Source organism: Drosophila sulfurigaster, chromosome 2L (assembly GCF_023558435.1).
Source record: "Drosophila sulfurigaster albostrigata strain 15112-1811.04 chromosome 2L, ASM2355843v2, whole genome shotgun sequence".
Classification (NCBI taxonomy): Eukaryota; Metazoa; Arthropoda; class Insecta; order Diptera; family Drosophilidae; genus Drosophila; species Drosophila sulfurigaster.
Window position 1 is genome coordinate 24312700 of NC_084881.1, and position 18939 is coordinate 24331638.

Sequence of the window (18939 nt, forward strand, 5' to 3'; positions counted from 1 at the left end):
AGAGAGAAAGACAGAGGCACCCCAAATCTTGGATCATGAGCATTGTAAAAGTAAAATCATAAATAAACAAACAAGGCAACATTTGTGTGCCGATGACGAACTCGAAATACCCTGGAGCATTATTTCGTTACAAGTTCAAAATACCTAATCAATCATTATCAAGGTCGCATTTTTTTTGTAACTTGAAAAAATACTTGAAGAGAATCTTTACTCTAACAATTATTCGGTATACTTCTATTTATAAATATTATATTGAAAAGATCTTTCAGGAAAGGGTATTTCAAATACGAACATGCGATTATGTTTGCCATCTAGGCGAGAGAGTAGGTTGTTAGCACTTTCTGATTGTGCGAAGATTAAATGTTTTTTTTTGTAGTATTTGTTGCTGATAAAGATTAAACGTCTGGAAGATATGTTTGGAAATATTAAATGTCTGTAGATTATAAGACCATTACAGTGCAAATACTCTAAAAGCAACTTTGTCGTAAATATACGAAAAGTAAATAATTATATCAAAAATAAACAGTGCAGTTTTTACTTTTTGGGGTTAAATTGTATAATAGCTAATCATATATTATTACGTTATCGTTTTTTATCATTTCTTTGCTTGCTAGCTTGCCGGAAACTTATGTCTGAAGATATTTCATCGATTTTATTGAAATTAAAGTTATTATCTTTTGAACAGGAAAAAATAATATTGCAAATAAAATGTTTTCGATTAAAAAAGTATTTCAGAATCGTTGTGCTTATTGCAAAATATTTATAAATTACAATTATTGTCATGGAGATAATATAAATGTAATAGACAGATTAGAATGACATAATGACAGCTACAACCATTAAACGAAAATGATTTTAGTGATTAAAATCGCGAGGCAACTATGTTATCATCTATGTAGTTTTAGAACAGGACAGACTATAGTACACTAGGAGGACATACACATTTAAAATATCACATACACTACACCAAGACCCCCTCTTAATCCCGCTTGTTTTTCTGCTCTGGTCGCTTGCCGCGGCATCGCTGGATGAGCGAAACCCAACTAAGAATAACAATGGCCAGAATGCTGCCCACAACAAGGTAAACATCCAGTGAGTAGTAGACGAAACGTGACATCTCCACAGAACTAGGTTTGATAAGATGATCTCCGCCTGTGTGGGCAACATGCTCCACCCACCAAATCGCTGATTGCAACGCCTGCTGTGGTCGATGGTGGAAAGAATGGGACACAATCTTGGCAGCCTCGGCATATCTGGACAGCACGTAGGTGAATTTAGTAAAATGAGAAATGGAGACTGCATAAGTAACTCACTTAGGATCCAGGACACGTTTCAAGGACCGCATTACGCTGTTCTCGGAAATGTCCTCGTAGTTAAGCAGCGCTCCCATGCCTCGCTGCACCAAAGCAGCGGCATTGAGGAACTGATCACCATACATGGGCGTTACAACGGTTGGCACTCCACAGTAAGCCGCTTCCGAGCTGCCCATTAAACCGCCGTGGGTCATAAACACCTTCACATTGGGATGACAGAGAATATCGCGTTGTGGCAACCACTTCATGATGTGCATGTTGGCTGGTTTGTTAGGCAACGTCTCATTCTCCCACTTCCAGATCACCTGCTGCTTGAGTCGAGCCACGGCACGTACAATGCCATCCCGCTTGGCGGTCGACAACGAATTGGCCCGTATCATGGAGCCCCAACTGATGAGGATGACGCCTTCCTCAGCACTGTCCAGAAGTCGCTGCAGTTCAGCACTCAAAGGTTTCGATTTCTGAATGTGTAGACCGCCCACCTCGATAACATTGGGGGGCAGAGGCTTGGGTCCACTGAGGGAATAGTGTTGATTTACCAGGAACACAGATGTGTTCTTCGCCAGCTCACCCACTGAGGGCAAATCATGGCCAAACTTGTACTGCACCAAAGCATCCGCAGTGGGAATCGAGATCAGTCTAAGGTCGATGAATAATTAATAGGCTAACATTGAATAGATCTTTTCTTGCAGCTGCACTTACTTGTACATCCAGTTGAGTGCGTGAAAGGTGAACCAATTGGCAAGGCGACCTGCAAAGTCCATGTCCTGAGATTGGGCCATAAAGAGTGCCGGGATGTGGGAGGGGATTATGGGTGCTCCCATGCGTTCATAGTGCCAGGGCATTAGAGCACAACTGCTCAAGGCGACGATGGGGGCTTTCAGTTGATGCGCCACGCCCATCATACAGTCCGTGTTGAATTGTTCCATCACGATGACGTCATAGTAGCCTGCTTTCTTCTTAAGGATCGTTTGCAACGCATCCGAGCGAAGTGTCGAATTGCACGACTGCTTGCCCCATTCGTGGAGCAAAAAGAACTCCACAAAGTGATTGTAGAAGGCGCGCTTTTCGAAAAACTGCAAAAAAGAAAAATAAAATCAAATTGTTATTGTTTGAATTTTACTTTCGCTTTTAGCAAAGTTCATTAACAAATTCGCAGTAATGAATTGTTTATAATAAGAGACAATGAAATGTGGCAAAAACTGAAAGTGAAAGTTCATTTCATGCGTAATGCCTTGGGCAATCCTTGAGTGAGGTAACGAACTTGCTTTTGTTTGTAAACAAATTAATTGCTAAATACGAAATCACTGCATGGCATTCACAATAGACCCGGCACATATTGTAAGCGGTTCACTGCTTGCTTAGAACCGACATACACAAAGTGTTTTACTGCTTGCCAGTCAAATAAGAATAAAATATCGTAAGCAGTGCAAGCAGTGCCGACTCGTAGTAAACGCACGCACGATATTCCGTTATGTTTTGGTACTTTCACATTGTTGTTGTTGCTCACCTTGAGGTCCACACTATTTGTTAGTTTGTCCATGCCGGTAAGCGGAAAATCCTTGTAGCGTACGGGTGGATTTTTACTGGGAAAATGACTAACCACACTGACGTCGTGTCCACCCTCGGCCAGCGCATGCATGATGGGTTGAAAAAAGTGGAAATGACTGACGCCGGGATGCGGAAACAATCCGAGCACCTTCAGTGGACGACCTGCATCCACTTGGTGGCCCAAGATGTGCAGCGTCGACAGCAACAGCGGCATTAGCAGCAACATTCGCGACATCTTTTTAGTTGGTGAATATGTAGAATTCTGTTTTGTTACAGAATGGTATGCCGAGTAAATTAAAATTAGAAATTAGAAAAATCGAAAATAACACTTGTTGCTCTTCTTGATTATTTGCAAATTGCAATAATTTGACCTTGGCTGCAGTTGGCAACTCTGCGCATGACACAAACAATACCAAATTATGTAAATTTCACTATAGGTTCAACACACAGGTCACACAACAGCAACAATAGGTGATATTTCGTTAATTAAAGCGTTATTTGCACACTCACTTTTGTGTTGAGCAACACTTTATTTTATGAAAGACGAAGCTCAATTATGTATGTGCGTACTCTTGGCAGCGACAGCGAACGCGCGCACACATGTGATTTGTTTGACTTACGGTGAGCGACTGACAAATCAGCAAACGCAAGTCGCTGACTATGGCTAGTCTTCTTCACACATAAAGCTGCGCTGCTCGGCTGCAGCGTCAAATTCGACAATGTATGTACGTGTATACATACTGATCAGGTTATTGTTTTCTGCTTTCTCTTCTTAATTTAAGGCATTGTCAATGCATTTTTCGTTTGCACTCAAATTGGATTCGGCTCTGCTCTATTTTACTCTCTCTCTTGAAGAGACTCTTGCACTGCTTGAAATTTTGACCGGCAAATTTCCATTCTCTCTGCAAGCTGTGCATTTTTTTTTGGGAAGCTTTTAAAGACTTGTTGTGCAGTGCATTGCACTCTCTCAAAATTTTGCCTTGTCATTGATCGCTCTTTGGCAATGTATACAAATGGGGTATTTATATGTGTGCGTGTCATTAAATACACAAATATATGTACTATATAAGTCGGAAGTGTTGTTGCTTGGTCGTCTTGCTCATCAAAAACAACCGGTTGACGTTGCACGAGACCCATAAACAATAAGAGGCAGTCGCAAGCGTGTTCGCTTATCGCTTTCAGTTGTGTAGACGGGCACCTCGAATATTATGCCAAACATTTGTTATCAACTTTCTGAAGTGCCACTTGTAGTAGTATTATTATTAGCATTTTTATTATTGATGACTGTACCTACTAAACGGTAGTTGGATAACTTTATGTAATGAAAGGGTATCTAAAAGTGAGTATGTATGGTGTTAAAAAATTGAATGTACAGTAATCATTACAAGGCGAAATCCAAATAAATAATTATTAGTATTCAATCGACAGTCATTATAAGACAATTAACAAGTCTCAAGTAAACATGAATATGATAAGTAATTGTTATAAGGAATTATTATATTCGTAAGACATCAATATGGGAATACAAAATTTTCTTTTAATCAGCAAAATACTAAAATCAAAGATTATTCAAGAGGTTAGCTGCTAGGGCTTGATTTTAGTAGACTCAGCTAAATAAACAAAAAAATATATATTATGGAAGATTATTTAGTAGGTCGTCTGGAAGGGAATTAAAATTAATATTGATTGTAAAAAACGTTTGTCATTCAAATAAAGCAATTTAAACGTTTAGAGTTAATTATGGTCAACAATCAGATGAATCACTATTTCAGATTATTTTAAGCACTTCCACGAAGTATTTGGATGATTTTTTTATCAAGTCGATGAAGTGGATCGCAAATTACACTTGTTTTCAGCGTCGTCAAGAGCCGATTATTTTGATATTAGAATCGTAACAATCTCTTGGAAATAAGAGCGGTCTAGACAAAACAAATGTGTTTTTAAAGGGAAATTGATAACTGATAAATTGTTTTTGACTCAGCGGAACTCTCTAAATATTCACCATGACTTGCAATAAATAGTAAACATATGCCCTAGAAATGTAATATCTTTATTGTTGTTTTGTTTTGGGTTTCGTCGAAGTGCTAAACTTGTCACCAGCCCATTTGAGGAGCTTTGATAGCTGCCAGAGTGCGATGAGGAACAATAGAACGATGCTAAGGCAGAACACGTAGATGTCGAATGAGTTGTAGACAAGCCAATTGATATTCCTGGCCACACTTCGTGATAGGGGAGCTCCACCAGTCGCGATCACATGCTCGATCCACCAGATCGCCAGTTCGAGCGGTTCTTGGGGCCTCTCTCGGAAGGCAACAGTCGAGCGCTTCATTTGCGATGCAAAACTGAAAATACATAAAACTATTACAACACATTCTATACAGACTATTGCATTGATTACTTCTCGTTCAGTATGGTGTTGAGAGCCTGGCTTAGATGTGGCTCATCAAACTCCTTAAAGCTGACAATAACACCAAAGCGTCGCTGTTCTACCGCTCCAGCATTGAGGAACTGATCTCCATAGAAGGGTGTCACCAGCATTGGCACGCCACAGTAGACAGCCTCCGTGGTGCCTAAGAGTCCGCCATGTGAAACGAAGGCCTTGACCTTGGGATGACACAACAGATCCCGCTGTGGCAGCCACTCGTAGTTGAAGAGATTCTTGGGTTTGCCCTCGTTTCCAGTTTGATTGTTCATGCGCATTACAAAGGTGTAGCCGGGCAGCTTAGAGATTGCATCATATAAGGCCTGGCGCTTGAGAGGAGGCAACGTGCTGGGATTGACCATCGAACCCCAGCTTATATAGATGACACCTTGACTGGATGAGTTGAAAAGTTGTTCCAGGTGCTGAAATATAAAATAATGAAACATAAGAATTTCATGATATTAAATATAATTGTTTGGTTTTTAAATAGTATGCAAATATTCTTGCATTTAAAGAATCTATACTAAATTTATATTAAAATTATGAAATTGTTAACGTGAGAACATTCTGGTATTTAGAATATTTTGTGTTACAAAGTTAGATGCATGAAAATAGTTTTAGAAAATGAGCTAAAACTGTTGTTTGAAATTAAGAAAATAATCGACAAATTTACAAATCAATTAAGAAGTAAAACAAGCCTGAAAAGTTTTAAGATAAGAGATAAAGAAATAACAATAGCCAAGGCCAAGAAATGTGATAAATAATTGATACGTTTTGTGTGTGTGTAAATAAAACGTCAAGAATGCTATATTAAGAACAATGAATTGCTCAACTTTACTGTAAAAACGAGAATACGATGAATAATCAAATTCTTATTCTTGTTTTTTTTGTATGCCATGTCGCAAACATATATATGTGACATCTTGATATATGTATGTATATTGCAAAACTCTTAAATTTTCTTGTAAACTTATTGATCTAAATGTTTCTCAATGACTGGTTGGGTTGTCAAAGTGTATGCTACAATTCCTAAAGTATTAAAGTATTCTTGATGTGTACGAGATATTAAGCTTTATATACTATATTCATATACTTTACTATTACAGACAAACCCACCTTCGGAAGAGGTTTTGCTTTCCCCACTTGCAGCCCTCCCACTTCGACGACGTTGGGAGCATAAGGCTGGGCGCCAGTCAGGGAATGATGTTGATTTATGAGCATGAGACTTGTGTTCTTCACAATTTCATTAATCGGCGGAAGACCAAAGCCAAAGCGTTGGCTTATCAGCGCGTCCGTGGCTGGCTGTGTAATGAAACTGCAAGTGAAAAGTGCGACATGAGATATAGAGACAAAAGAGGAAAGTTAATTGAACAGCAACTCACTTGTAGAGCACATTGACAGTGTGAAAGTGTAAGAAGTTATTGAGTCGAGCCATAAAGTCCATTTGATCCGTGTAGGTCAGAAAACTCATGGGCATTGTGGGGTTAATGAACGGTGTGCCCATGCGTTTGTAATGCCACGGCATAATGGCACAACTACTCAGAGCAATGACTGGAGCATCCAAGAGGTGCGCCACAGAAGCCAAGCAATCGTTGGAGAAATGCTCCATGATGATAACATCATAGCGTAGGGGGGAGCTCAACAGATCGGCAATCAGCGGTGAGTTCAAGGCCACCTTGCAGGATCGCAATCCCCAATCATTGAGCATGAAGAACGTTGGCACCTTGAAGGGAATGAAACCCAATAGTTGCGACTCCTGTTCAAACATCTGCAAAACCGGAAATTCGAGTGAGAGTAGATCAACTTGATGGTTATCAATCAACTCAACTCACCTGCAGATCCACAATATCGGTGAGCAGCGGCATGCCTTTGAAAACATAATCCGTGTAATTGGCCACTGGTTGCTTCAGCGGGAAATAGCTGTACATGCTGATGTTGTGACCACGCTGCGCGAGTTCCACAAACATGGGGCGAAAGAAGTCAAAGTGACTCTTGCCGGGATGTCCAAACAGTCCCAGTATCTGAGCTCCCTGACCACTCGAGGTGACTGCGATCAAACCCAAGAGTACTATCAATGCTCGATTAAGCATGTTGATGCCACACCTGTTGCTGCAGATTCGTTTGTAGCAGTTCAATAGTGACACCAAGTTGTTGCAGATTGCTAAATATCACTGGATGGAAATACCTTTTTAAAAGATTTGATTGCTCTATCTAAATTGCATTTTATACCTGCAAACTCCGCTAGATATTTTTGTGTATGTTGAAAGCAATATGGGAATTGCCTTTGCCAGTTGACTTTTTTATCACACACTGCAACTTTTAAGCCAGTTTTTAAATGAAAATTACTTTTTATATATATTAAGAATATTGCAAATTCTTTTAAAGTAAAATTTAAACTTGCTCGCGCTCCAAATTGCTTTTTACCCCACGCTGTAGATATTCTTGTATCTTTTAATTGGCATATCCGAAATTACATATATGTATATGTATTTTTGATCGCTGCAAAGTGTTCAATGCAAATTGCTATCTTTGGCCATAAATCGTGAACGTTAACACTTTTTTCTTTATATATGTATATCTATAGTTTCGGTCAGCCAGCTATTGTGTTGCAGTTGCAAGTGCTTAATTATAGATGCCGCCTGGCATTTAGAGACACTTTGGCTGCAATTTTATATGCAAAACAACCTTGACTGACTCAGCAGCAGCAACAGCAGCACAATCCCTTTGTCAAAGCACAGAATTGAAATGCAGTTTTTTTGTGTAGTTCCGTTATTTGCAACTTGTCTATTGGACGCTTCCAGTGAGACTGAACTCTACTTGTTGCTGACGGTTGACAACGACTGCAGCAGAAACTTGACTCACAGTTTAAACAAATAACAAAGAACTCGAGACTAGGAGTTGCAATGGGAGTCAAGCTCAGACTCAGACTCGAAATCGTGATTGTTGCAGTGGTTCAGCCCTGCGGATAAGGTGCTGAGTGGGGGGGGGGCAGCCAACCTTGCCACAAGCCCAATCAAGAGTGCATTTTGTGGTAACGTCAACTTCGATTACGTTCGGCTCTCCATTGATTCAATCAATGTAATTAATATGCAAATTGCATATGCAATGAGATTTATTGCAATTACAATACATCACACACACTCTCTGTCTCTCACTCTCGCTCTCTCTCTCTCTCTCTCTCGCACTCCTGTTCTCATCACTTAAATAATAGTTAGTAAAATATTAATTTATTGCAAGACCGCAAACAATATTTGCAAATGCAATTACCTACACTAGAGTGAAATTCTCATATTTGTAATTACGTTAAACAAATTTCACTACTAGAACACGTTTCACCTGGCATATTTAACAAGTAAGTTAGTCTTCTTTTTGTAAATAATATTGATATTTTATGACGCTTTTAATTGGCAAATAAACGTATGCGTGTTTTAATTGCAATTTTAATATTGAAATCAATGCGACCATATAAAACAAATTTCAAATATTTAACTCTGCTGAGTTCATTTCAAAAACAACTGCAATATTCTTAAGACTCATAAAGGTGCCATTCAAACAATTTCAAACAGCGCCCAGAAGAGCGCCATAAATAAATTTTTTAATTTTCATCCGCTGTCAAACGCACCTTTTTCGTAGCATACTTTCGTGCTGATATTAGAAATCGGAAGTCTTATTAGAATTTCTTGAGGGCGAGGCGAGCATTTGAAGCAATGACAAAACTTGGAGTAAGTTGGCTTATTAAAATTCACTTGGCTGATAATGGGTCGAATAATAACCATAATTTTTGAGATACTTGCAGTAATTTCAAAATGTTGCACACTCTATTCGTACATAAAATATCATTGCCTGAGAGTGCTGCCGCCCGTGGCAAGTCGTTAAAATTAAGAAAATTATTTAATTAGGAAAAATTTTCACGTTCCGCTCAATTAGCAGAAACTTGACTGAGATTTTGAGAAGTTCGACTGGGAAAAACTGGACTCTGGACGTTGCCCGATGACGATGACGACGACGACGACAACGATGTCAACAGCTGCTTTGTCAAAAGGGGGATGTGTGTTTGAGTGAGGCGGGAGAGACAGGGGCAGGCAGGGGAGGATGATGGTTGGCAGGAAGTGTTGTGTTAATATTTGCGACACGTCATTAAATGTGCCTTAATTGTGAAAATTTTCACAAGCGAAAAGTGAAAATGCCAAAAGCAGCAAAATTTACGACACATTATCAAATCAAGTGTGGAAAAACTTTTATAAAATCACACTCACACACACACACACACAGCCAAACATAGAATAGCATCAACAGCTGGCTCTGGAAAATTGAAGGTATGCCTTTAAGTGAGTTTCCTTGAAAATCGATAAGCATCCTAAAATTGAAAATGTATCAATTTATTTTAACGTCTTTTGCACTCGCAATGCTATTATTCGCTCCATTTTTCTATTCGCCTTTTTTTTCTATTTGCTGATAAACGGCAATAAAATGGAATTTTAAATGATAGAAATCGTATTGAAAAGTCACAAGATAAGCGAATCAACAGAAAAAAAGGGTTACGGCCAGCGCGTGTCCGTTTCTCTGTGAAAAGTGGGCGGGACACTTTTATAAAATTTTCCAACCATTTACATTTAATCGAAGTGCATGAAATGATAAGCGTGCGAGAGTGTGTGTGTGAAATTTATAACAAATCAATAAAATGACAATAGGTGCAAACTTTATCGACGGCCAAGGGGGAGGGTTAAGGTAGCTGCGGACGACGTTCCATTGTGCAAAAATATTCTCAGTGCCAGGGGGAGCATATACATTATAGTCGTGGAAAAAGAGACGGGGGAGACGGAGTACACAAATGAAAGTTTTCGATAAACAATTTTTCGCACGGAAGTGCAATTTGAAGTGAATGCTTTGGTTCCATGTCCTGAAAATGCGGAAATTATACAGAGAAAGTTTCTAATACATTTGTTACCGCCAATCAATCGCTTTGTCGTAGGTGTTTTCGATTGCACAGCACGAAAAAAGGGTTGCTCACTGTAAGTGCTAAGAAACTAGACATATTGCTATCTCAGGGCACTATCCGGTAGATCTATTCAGGCGGGGGCTAGAAAACTTTCTAGGCACTTTTCAAACATTTTAAAATATTGCCAAGGTGACGACTTCTCTGACTTGTCTAGAGTGTAGCATAGTTTTAGGGAGGTTTAAAACTCAACTACTCAAGTTGTAATGCTTAGGCAAGTGTACTAAATAAGTTGCCTAGAAGTATGCTATGAAAAAGCAGTCACTCATTAGCTTTAATTTGTATTTACGTATTAAGTATTCGAGGCATGTGTCAAACGCACAATTTGCTGCCGTGAAGCATGTGGCAACTCAAACACTTCTACTCACCTGCTGCAGGTGCCCTTAATTGACAGCACAAAACTATTTACGGGCCACGTCACGTGATCTATAAATGCTCCCCAAACACACTTAGATTCAGTTCTTCTGCTCCCCATCAACATTCTATCCATATGCTGCATTGATTTAGTCGTAAGCTGCTTTTGACTTTGGGACAGTTGGAGTTGGCTTCAAGTCAGGTGTCGTATCGTCCTGGTATATCGATTAATAAACAAACTTTCAGCATAACCATCACATGTGTGTAAGTGTGTCTGTGCCCTGTGTTGCTGTTCTAGCTATTTCCGTGACAGTAATCAATTTATTTTTGGCAGTGCGCCGATTGCGTTTCCGTTCCTTGGAGCATTGGATCAACTTTTTAGCCCAGAGCAAGAGAGTTCTTGTGTTCCGCATTTTGGTTTTGGCGTTGCGATTTCCGCCAACATGTCGATAAATCATGCTACGTCCCAAAAGCAGCGAATAGTTCAAGTCTTAGACAGCGACAAGAATGGAAATTGTAATGGCAATTCCCAATTCGATGGGGGGGAATGGAATGGATAAAAGTTTTGGGGACAGATCCTTTCAGGATGTTGGCGTGATAGATAAGCTGCCCCAGAGAATGGGTTACGACGCTCTTTCTCTCGCTCTCTCTCTCCTGTCTCTCGCCGCTGTCTGCTTAATCAATCTTCTTTTTGGCAATTAATTAATTTCGGGCCAAAGTCGACGGCACGTGACCATCAAAATGAAGCGAAAACATCTTTAAAATTTAAGTCCCTTTCCCCGTCCTCGCCTGGCAATTTCGTGCAATAATAAAATGTGTTGTCCATTTTGTTGGGCCGGGGTCAAGTGCGGCTGGAATTGATGTTTCGTTTATGATTTATCGTCAATAGCTCTCGGCCCAGTCATCGCTCCATTTAATGGCCAGCATATTGCACAGTAGCCATGCAAAAACCAAAAACTACACTCGCCTTGCGTTGCGATTGTTCTTCCATAACCAACATCATTGTTGTCGTCGTCGTCATGCTGTCATAATCATCAGAAGACACAGAACATTCATCCATCGCCCGTTTTGCAACGCCCACATGTGCTCGCCTCTCTCTCTCTCTCTCTCTCTCTCTCTCTCTCTCTCTATGTCTCTGTCTTGCTGCAGACAACCCCCAACTGCTGGCATCCTGATGTAATAACCATGTTTTCAGCTTGTAATGCGGCAGGGCAACAGCAACAGCAACAGTCCTTAGCTATTACAGCGTTGCGGGGGTTAAAGTCAAGTCCTGGCCGACAGGGGGAGGCCAAGAGGGTCGACATCGACATCGACATCGAGATTGAAACTGAGGGTGCGACGGGTTTTGCTACTTGTGCGAGTTGTGAATTGTTTTTGATGTTAAATGTGTGATAATTTAATGACTGTCGACGCCTGACGCATCACAGGACTTTGCTTCCACCTCCTCCACCTCTTCATCCTTCGACTTCTTTCCAATCTGTGCCTTGAAAATTGAGTCGCAATCTTCACTTGAGCTGAGCGTTTAATTTAGTGGAATAATAAAAACGTTTTTCGGGCATAAAATTCTCTGCGGCTGGAGATGATTTGTGCACTTTTGTGCCATGTAACAGATTGTCTTTTAATGATTTCCCCTCTCCCTTCCTCTCCGGGGGTTGTTTTTGCCTATCACTTCAATCCCAAAGTGATACCACGATTAGCCTGTGGGAAATCTGATCTGAGTGTTTGTTAATGCAAATTACTAAATTGAAAACATTAGATAATCAGACGAGTTAAACGAGTTTAGCTACGACTAAGCATATACTCTAAATTCCATAGCATATTATCTATCTATACACTTACTCATCGCTTTCAACAATTGCATTCGTTGTTCGCTGTTTCAGCTGTTGTTCTGTTTTGTTGTCAGTTGTCAGTGCTTAGAACCAGTTCAGAACATTCAAACACTATTCGAAATTCATTTACATACTTGCACAGCGCGTTTGATTTACATAGTCACATTTTCTGCTTGCGATTTCAATAATTTTCTTTAGGGCGATGAGTAAGTTTAGAACTTGATTATGATTTAAAGTAGAATTTTAGAGTAACTAGTTTTTTGCTGTCAAATATGGAAGTGGGAAGAGAAAGAATTATTCGACTATTTTGAATTTAGAGATTATTTTATCCACGTCCGCTTTTTTCGTTGTTGCCATGGAAATAGGTTTTCCAGTCTTAAAATATCTATATTGCTGTATTTAAATTTTGCTTATTAGATTACTTAGTTATAGGTGGATCGTCAGTCGGGTCGAGTGCTTGATTTTAATAAAAAATTTGCATACATTAATAAAGATATAATTTACCAATAAAATGTATTTAATGTCTGAGTTTCATAGGTCAAGAGTAGCCAAAGTAAGTTGCTCATTGATAATTTTGTGACCTTCAAGAGATAGTGATGTTTTTTTTTTAATATTCCCCTTTTTTTTATATTCTTATTTTACATTTTTAGTTGTAGTAAATTTATATAAGGTTTATCAAATAATATATTTAAATTTATATGAATATCATATTTCATTTCGAAAGCATATGTAGTTCATTAGTAATTAAAAGACATTATTTTAAAACAGATAATCTTGCATTCAAATATGTTTCTTACATTTAAAGAATTTCATATTTTATGCTGTACCCATTTCAACCTAGAATTAAATAAGAATATAACCATTACCATTTGATGGCTTATAGACGTCTTTTCTTTTGTGGCTTAGTGAAATTGGGCTCAAAGCTAATCACAATTTATGCAAATCCAAGCGAACGTTTGCTTTGCTTTTTGTTGGCCTTTTGTTGATTTCGCGTCTAATGTGAAAATATGGCGCATATGGAAAAAAACTGAATTTCAAATGTGCGAATTGTGGCGAAACCCCACGCAAACACACACCCACAAACACAGACACACACACACACAGAGAGAGAGAGACACACACACACATCGGGTTGATTTGCATATGATGACAAAGTGCTTGCAGACAGCCGCAAACAATGAAAAATGTTTTCAGCCGGCGGCTTTTGCGGAACGGATGCTAATAATTTAATTTGCCAAAATGCAAAATGGGAAAACGAAACCTGAAAAAAAAACACTTTATACTGTACAGCAAATGTGACACGTGACTGCGATTTATGTGTTAAAACAGGCGTCAAGAAATTAATTGTGATATATATTATGAATTATATATATACCATATATATGTATATATATATATTTATTGCAAACAAAATGCGAGCTACATCATAATGATCAACTCCAATTTCAACTATCCTCCTTCTCCTCGTCCTCCTTCCTCTGCCTAGCAGAAATGCAGGGCATTGAACTGCTCACGATTGTTGTTCACCATATTGTTGTATTTGTAGGCCGTGGCATTGGCGCTGTTGCTGCTGCTGTTGCTGCCACTTGAGGAGCTGTTCACGGTTAAACGGTTGTTGCGCAGGAAGCTATCGGCCGGACTGGCAGACATGGCGTACTTGCCGCCGGCTACCACATCCATGCTGCGCATGGGACTCAGATGCTTGGCTGGGATGGCCTTGCTGGGGGTACGATTCTGATGGACCATTTTGAGGGATTGAGATTTTCTTTTCAACAGTTACAGCGGATAACTAGAGCTTGAACAAAGTCAGGGCACGTTGGTTAGAAGTGTGAGCACGGAAAATTCCAGACGATTGCCGCAGTTGCTGGTGCGTGAACCCTTTTTAGAGGATAGATGTTTAGAGAGACTGCAAGGGGAAAAGCGAAAGAGAAGAAATTATGTTAGTAAATTTCCAAATGTTACAAGTTGAAAGTTCAAACTAACCTTATATTATTTAAAAGCTTCGCTTTGGTATCTGGTGTCTTCATTGACACATTTGTTTTTTCACGTTATGGAACAAATTTGAGAGAGCCTTGTTGGTTATTATTGGTTTTAGCCACGTATCGTGCCGATTTGGTTGTGTGTTCAAGGCGGCTGCTGCTAATCGCTTTTATACCCCAACCGCTGATCTAGTTGGGGAATCGGCAATCGGCAAACAACATCATCATCATGCGGCCGGAGCGTGATAAGCTGACGAGGAAACCAGTCTTCGACATGTGTGTATGCAAATCTCTGATGATATTGTTATGAAAACAGTCCCAAAAAAAAAATAAGAAACATTTGTAGCAGACTGTTTATCGCTATGCGTCAATGCTGACCGAAAACAACAAGAGGCACGAGAAACATCTCTCCACGAAACCAGATCGACGTCATTGCAATCGAGAAATGGCAAACGAATCAATGAAAACACAGCATATCGAACGGGAGTTCCCTAATCACATAGAATGTTGACGAAAATCAAAACAAACAACTAACGATTTATAGTTGAATTGAATTAAGGACATGATTAAGCAATGGAATATCAAGTGAATCATTTGACCAAATTGTTAAAATATTGTTACTAAGAATTTCAATTAAAATTCATTTGAATTAATGTATAAATTTCTCTTATTGAAAATTATTAGCTAGAATTCCAATTCTAAATAATTTGAATATTTTTTTCTTAAGAACTTCAATTCAAAATTAATTTGAGAAATTCCCGATCTTTGGAACTTTAAGTTCAATTATTTTTGGAAACATTTTCAGCTTGACAACATTGCGGCTTAAAGTGTTGCCACTTAATAATTTCATGCTGCCACACCGCACCTTTATATAAGAAAATTTAGTATGGACTTTATTTGTTGGAACACTCATAAGGAACCTGTCCAGTCTGGAATATTTCTTTCTTTTTTTTTTGGGATCGCACGCTTCTTAATAAATAATCCATATGTCTGGTTGCATTTGCATATTGCACATCATGATGTTTTTGGTATTTACCTGTTTGTTAGACATCGATAACGAGATATTGTTGTTAAGGCCAGACAACAAAACCGCAAATCAAGTGCAAGTATTGACATTTAAGATGCGAGGACCTAGACGTTCAATGCCCTCATTTGAACCAATTTGTAAAACTACGTCAATGCTGAGATCATTAAATTAAATTATTTTTATGCAAGCTAACTGTTTACTGTATTTTGTAAATTATTCTCATGTTGTTTGTCATTAAATGCATAATTAAAAATTAATTTGTTTGTAAAGCAATTCTACTTTATGTGACTACGTAATATAAAAAGTGCGGTCCTTCATCTTATCGATTTCGATGTCGAGAAAAACAAAATTGGGTAATAAAAAAATAATAAATTACTAAATATAATTTGTTGGGGTAATGATAAGTTTCTTTCTATATATATATGAAATACAATAAGAAATGAAAATTGGTTTATTTTTTCAAATTGCATGATACTCTTATTTCTTAATAAATTAAACCAAACAAATAATAATAATAATATAAAGTTGATTTTCCTATTAAACTGTGATATATTAAAAATGATTATAGCATTGGAGTTTTAATCATTTTGAGGTTAGGTTGCATTATGATGAAATCATTCTTAAAGGTAAGAACACTATTTGTACGTTATTTATGGTTTTTGCTATATGACAAGCATAGATAAGATTCAAGTACAACTATATACATATATAATATGTATATATATGGCCGACAACAACAGATTTAAATACTAAAAGCAGTCAACAGGCTTTCGAGCTGATGGCTCTTAAATAAACATTGGCTGATGCAATGCAGCGTTCATTTTTCATCATCATCATCATCAACAGCATCAGCATCAGGCAGGCTCCGCTATTCGATGAATATGCGACTATGTACGTTAGGTATTCATACATATTCATAGCACTCACACGTGAGTTGCAACAATGTAACTAGAATAGAAGATGCCACACATTAGGGTAGTCTATAGTACCCCTAGATAGATGTACTCCATATAGAGCCGGCCGGCCGGTAGAGTCGATAGGGCAAAAAGCTTGAGCCAAGCTCGAACTCGAACTACGTGAGTGACAGCAGGCGGTACGTTGGCTAAGGGGGTATATAGTATATAGTATACGTATAGCAGTGGAGAGATATGCATATTATCTTGATCATTATAGTATATCAGTTTGTTATTGTAAATGTGATAAACCAGTTGGTTGGCAACTCTAATTTGCATTGCTGTCGCTCGAACGGGTTTTTGTCTGCGTCTGCTACGCTGTCTGGGGGTCTTGAGTTTTTTTTTCTGTGTTTTCTGTGTTTGTGGTATGGACTTCGGGGTCTCGGCATTGGGAGGGGGGATCCAATACCGGGGCCGGGGCTTTCTTCGTTTGCTCATGCGACACGTTGTCAGCAGCTGGCTCGCCGTAGTGTTCGCAGTTTGCTTTTAGAATTGTGACGAGACATTTTTGCAGTAGGTTTTTTTGTTTTTGCATTCGAATGCGCGGTATTTAAAGCAGTTGCAGGCATCGTTAGAGGTTCAGTAGAAAGTTGAGTACTGAGGCGAGCGCAACCTGCAATCGGCGGTGCACGTGTTCGGGGATTCCTTTAAATAAATTCCAATTACTTCCTTTTTTTCTTTGTCAAATGTGCAACTTGCAAAAGTTTTGTGTCAATGCCAAAAATTAGCAAACTCAAATTACTTAAACAATTCAGGTAAGTCAAGGGTCAAACAATGAAAGACATGCGAAATGTACTCACTATGGGCATCGTTGTTTTCAGATTGAGCAGTCTGTCATCCAGCAAAGGATCACGCACGGGCAACTCGGCCAACAATAAGGAACTTAAAGTGCTAACGCTGCTTCAAACTGTACCGTGAACTTTGACCTCTGCCCACTCAGCATTCCAGTAAACTGCGCAGTTCAATCTCAATTGGAAAACACGGAATTTCAAAAATTCAATCAGCAATTTTATAGCAAATTGGTTTGAGTCAACTTAATACCCAACGGAAGAACAAAAGAAAAATCCATCGAAAATGGTCTATACGGAACGCACCGACAAGTGTCTGACGTCCAGTAAGGATAATGCTGCTTCCAGCAAATCCCAATCGAATTCCTCCTCGTCGTCGTCGTCGTCCTCGAAGACGCACTCAAGCAACAGCTCGGGTGCGTGGAGCAGTCAGGCTTCCAGTTCCGAGAAGTGGAAATACAATAACATGGTCAAGGATAATCGCGATAAATTCAATTCCATGCACTTCTCCTAATCTATTTTGGGAGTAGGGGGTATGGGAATGGGATCCTTGGACACCTGGTGTCCGCAACGTGATTGAGACTTAAGTTCTGTTGTTATTTCTGGGTTCTATGGGTTAACTTTATATTAGATGTAAACTTACTTATTTACAACTGTTAGATCATCTAAAATTCTAAATTTAATCAACAAAATTAAAAAAAAGATGCGCAACAAACACGTTTTTATGAAAATTAGGAAACATTAATGAGGATAGGGAGGCAATAAATATTTCGAGATGGTAAACATAATTCCGGGTAAGTTAGAAAGTTAAAAAGGTAAGTCTAATAACTTTACAGCTTAAAATTTAATTTATAAAAAATGTCTGTTCAAATAGTTAAACTTTCTAAAATGTATTAGTGAGGTTAGGTTGAGTTTTTAAACCAATGTGAGGTTAAGTTGAATTTTGGATACAACTAAAATTGCAGTTAAATGGTTGTGAAGTATAAAAGTATTCCTAAAAGTAAAATTTTGGTCTATTTAGCAGAAGTTATTCAGATTATATTAATATATTGCTAGTCAAGGTGTCAGCTTTAATTTTTGAAGTGAATGCTGGATTAAATATGATTATCTGCGACTTAAAAATTATATTCTAGACAAAAACTATTTGCACTAAGTTTACCCTAACACCTTGCAATTATTTATTCATATTCCCTTGCCGCCTTCAATCCATCATAACCCCAATGCAACGACCTTGCTACTTGACTTCTATTGATGTCTATGGCACATTTGCATGAACTGTGGCTATTACCATGATTAGCTTATGCTTTTGCACGTCCATCCCTTGTCACTTCCTTCCCATTCCCATTCCCATTCCTATTCAGTTTCCCATTCCCAGTTAGACGGAACTTTGGGTAAAGTGCACTTAATACACATTAGCTACGCTTATTTGACAGACCCGGTCATAGGACTGCAATATTCATGATGTCTGCCCGTCTTTTCAAATAGCTCTCCCCCCTGAGCCAACTAAATTTCAATCGCAATCCAGATTCAATGCTACACTTCTCAGACTCATCATCACCCTTAGCGCTTGCGCTTGCGCTGACTGTGTGTGGCACGTGTGGCAAAGTCCGGGGGCGAGTTGGAGATGGGAACAAGTGTATCTCTGTCGGCTCAGGCATTACCGCAGAACGACGTCCGCTATCCGGACTTGTGTCCGTCCGGGCTTTTGCGGTAGCTCCGTTACGGCA

The 18939-nt window shown here is 38.9% G+C and overlaps 5 protein-coding genes across 5 annotated transcripts; 2 read left to right on the top strand and 3 right to left on the bottom strand.

Moving 5' to 3' along the window:
- Nucleotides 1–737: 737 nt before the first annotated feature.
- Nucleotides 738–7421, bottom strand: LOC133848236 (uncharacterized). The gene is made up of 9 exons (XM_062283723.1): nucleotides 7119–7421; nucleotides 6669–7054; nucleotides 6403–6601; nucleotides 5263–5708; nucleotides 4918–5206; nucleotides 2824–3126; nucleotides 2016–2389; nucleotides 1314–1952; nucleotides 738–1253 (listed from the first exon to the last, which is right to left on the bottom strand). Exons 1-9 carry the CDS (start codon nucleotides 7374–7376, stop codon nucleotides 980–982), a joined length of 3168 nt encoding a protein of 1055 aa, XP_062139707.1. The 5' UTR covers nucleotides 7377–7421; the 3' UTR covers nucleotides 738–979.
- Nucleotides 7422–13853: 6432 nt separating this feature from the next.
- Nucleotides 13854–14211, bottom strand: LOC133850486 (uncharacterized). The gene has a single exon (XM_062286606.1). It carries the CDS (start codon nucleotides 14209–14211, stop codon nucleotides 13948–13950), a length of 264 nt encoding a protein of 87 aa, XP_062142590.1. The 3' UTR covers nucleotides 13854–13947.
- A 25-nt stretch (nucleotides 14212–14236) lies between these two features.
- Nucleotides 14237–15059, bottom strand: LOC133850487 (uncharacterized). The gene is made up of 2 exons (XM_062286607.1): nucleotides 14449–15059; nucleotides 14237–14371 (listed from the first exon to the last, which is right to left on the bottom strand). Exons 1-2 carry the CDS (start codon nucleotides 14490–14492, stop codon nucleotides 14272–14274), a joined length of 144 nt encoding a protein of 47 aa, XP_062142591.1. The 5' UTR covers nucleotides 14493–15059; the 3' UTR covers nucleotides 14237–14271.
- A 1935-nt stretch (nucleotides 15060–16994) lies between these two features.
- LOC133847131 (uncharacterized) lies at nucleotides 16995–17499 on the top strand. The gene is made up of 2 exons (XM_062281938.1): nucleotides 16995–17179; nucleotides 17246–17499. The coding sequence occupies exons 1-2, from the start codon at nucleotides 17139–17141 to the stop codon at nucleotides 17340–17342; spliced, it is 138 nt and encodes a 45-aa protein (XP_062137922.1). The 5' UTR covers nucleotides 16995–17138; the 3' UTR covers nucleotides 17343–17499.
- On the top strand, nucleotides 17495–17927 carry LOC133847122 (putative uncharacterized protein DDB_G0281733). The gene has a single exon (XM_062281926.1). It carries the CDS (start codon nucleotides 17499–17501, stop codon nucleotides 17724–17726), a length of 228 nt encoding a protein of 75 aa, XP_062137910.1. The 5' UTR covers nucleotides 17495–17498; the 3' UTR covers nucleotides 17727–17927.
- Nucleotides 17928–18939: the final 1012 nt, after the last annotated feature.

Bases quoted from the DNA above. Each gene is read 5' to 3' on its own strand.
- LOC133850487 (XM_062286607.1), bottom strand. From the start codon at position 14,492: ATGAAGACACCAGATACCAAAGCGAAGCTTTTAAATAATATAAG. The intron at 14,372-14,448 runs GTTAGTTTGAAC...TTCCCCTTGCAG, and splicing joins AAGCTTTTAAATAATATAAG to TCTCTCTAAACATCTATCCT.
- LOC133847131 (XM_062281938.1), top strand. From the start codon at position 17,139: ATGCCAAAAATTAGCAAACTCAAATTACTTAAACAATTCAG. The intron at 17,180-17,245 runs GTAAGTCAAGGG...CGTTGTTTTCAG, and splicing joins AAATTACTTAAACAATTCAG to ATTGAGCAGTCTGTCATCCA.
- LOC133848236 (XM_062283723.1), bottom strand. From the start codon at position 7,376: ATGCTTAATCGAGCATTGATAGTACTCTTGGGTTTGATCGCAGTCACC. The intron at 2,390-2,823 runs GTGAGCAACAAC...TCTTTTTTGCAG, and splicing joins CAAATAGTGTGGACCTCAAG to TTTTTCGAAAAGCGCGCCTT. The intron at 1,953-2,015 runs GTAAGTGCAGCT...CATCGACCTTAG, and splicing joins GCACTCAACTGGATGTACAA to ACTGATCTCGATTCCCACTG.
- LOC133847122 (XM_062281926.1), top strand. From the start codon at position 17,499: ATGGTCTATACGGAACGCACCGACAAGTGTCTGACGTCCAGTAAGGAT.
- LOC133850486 (XM_062286606.1), bottom strand. From the start codon at position 14,211: ATGGTCCATCAGAATCGTACCCCCAGCAAGGCCATCCCAGCCAAGCAT.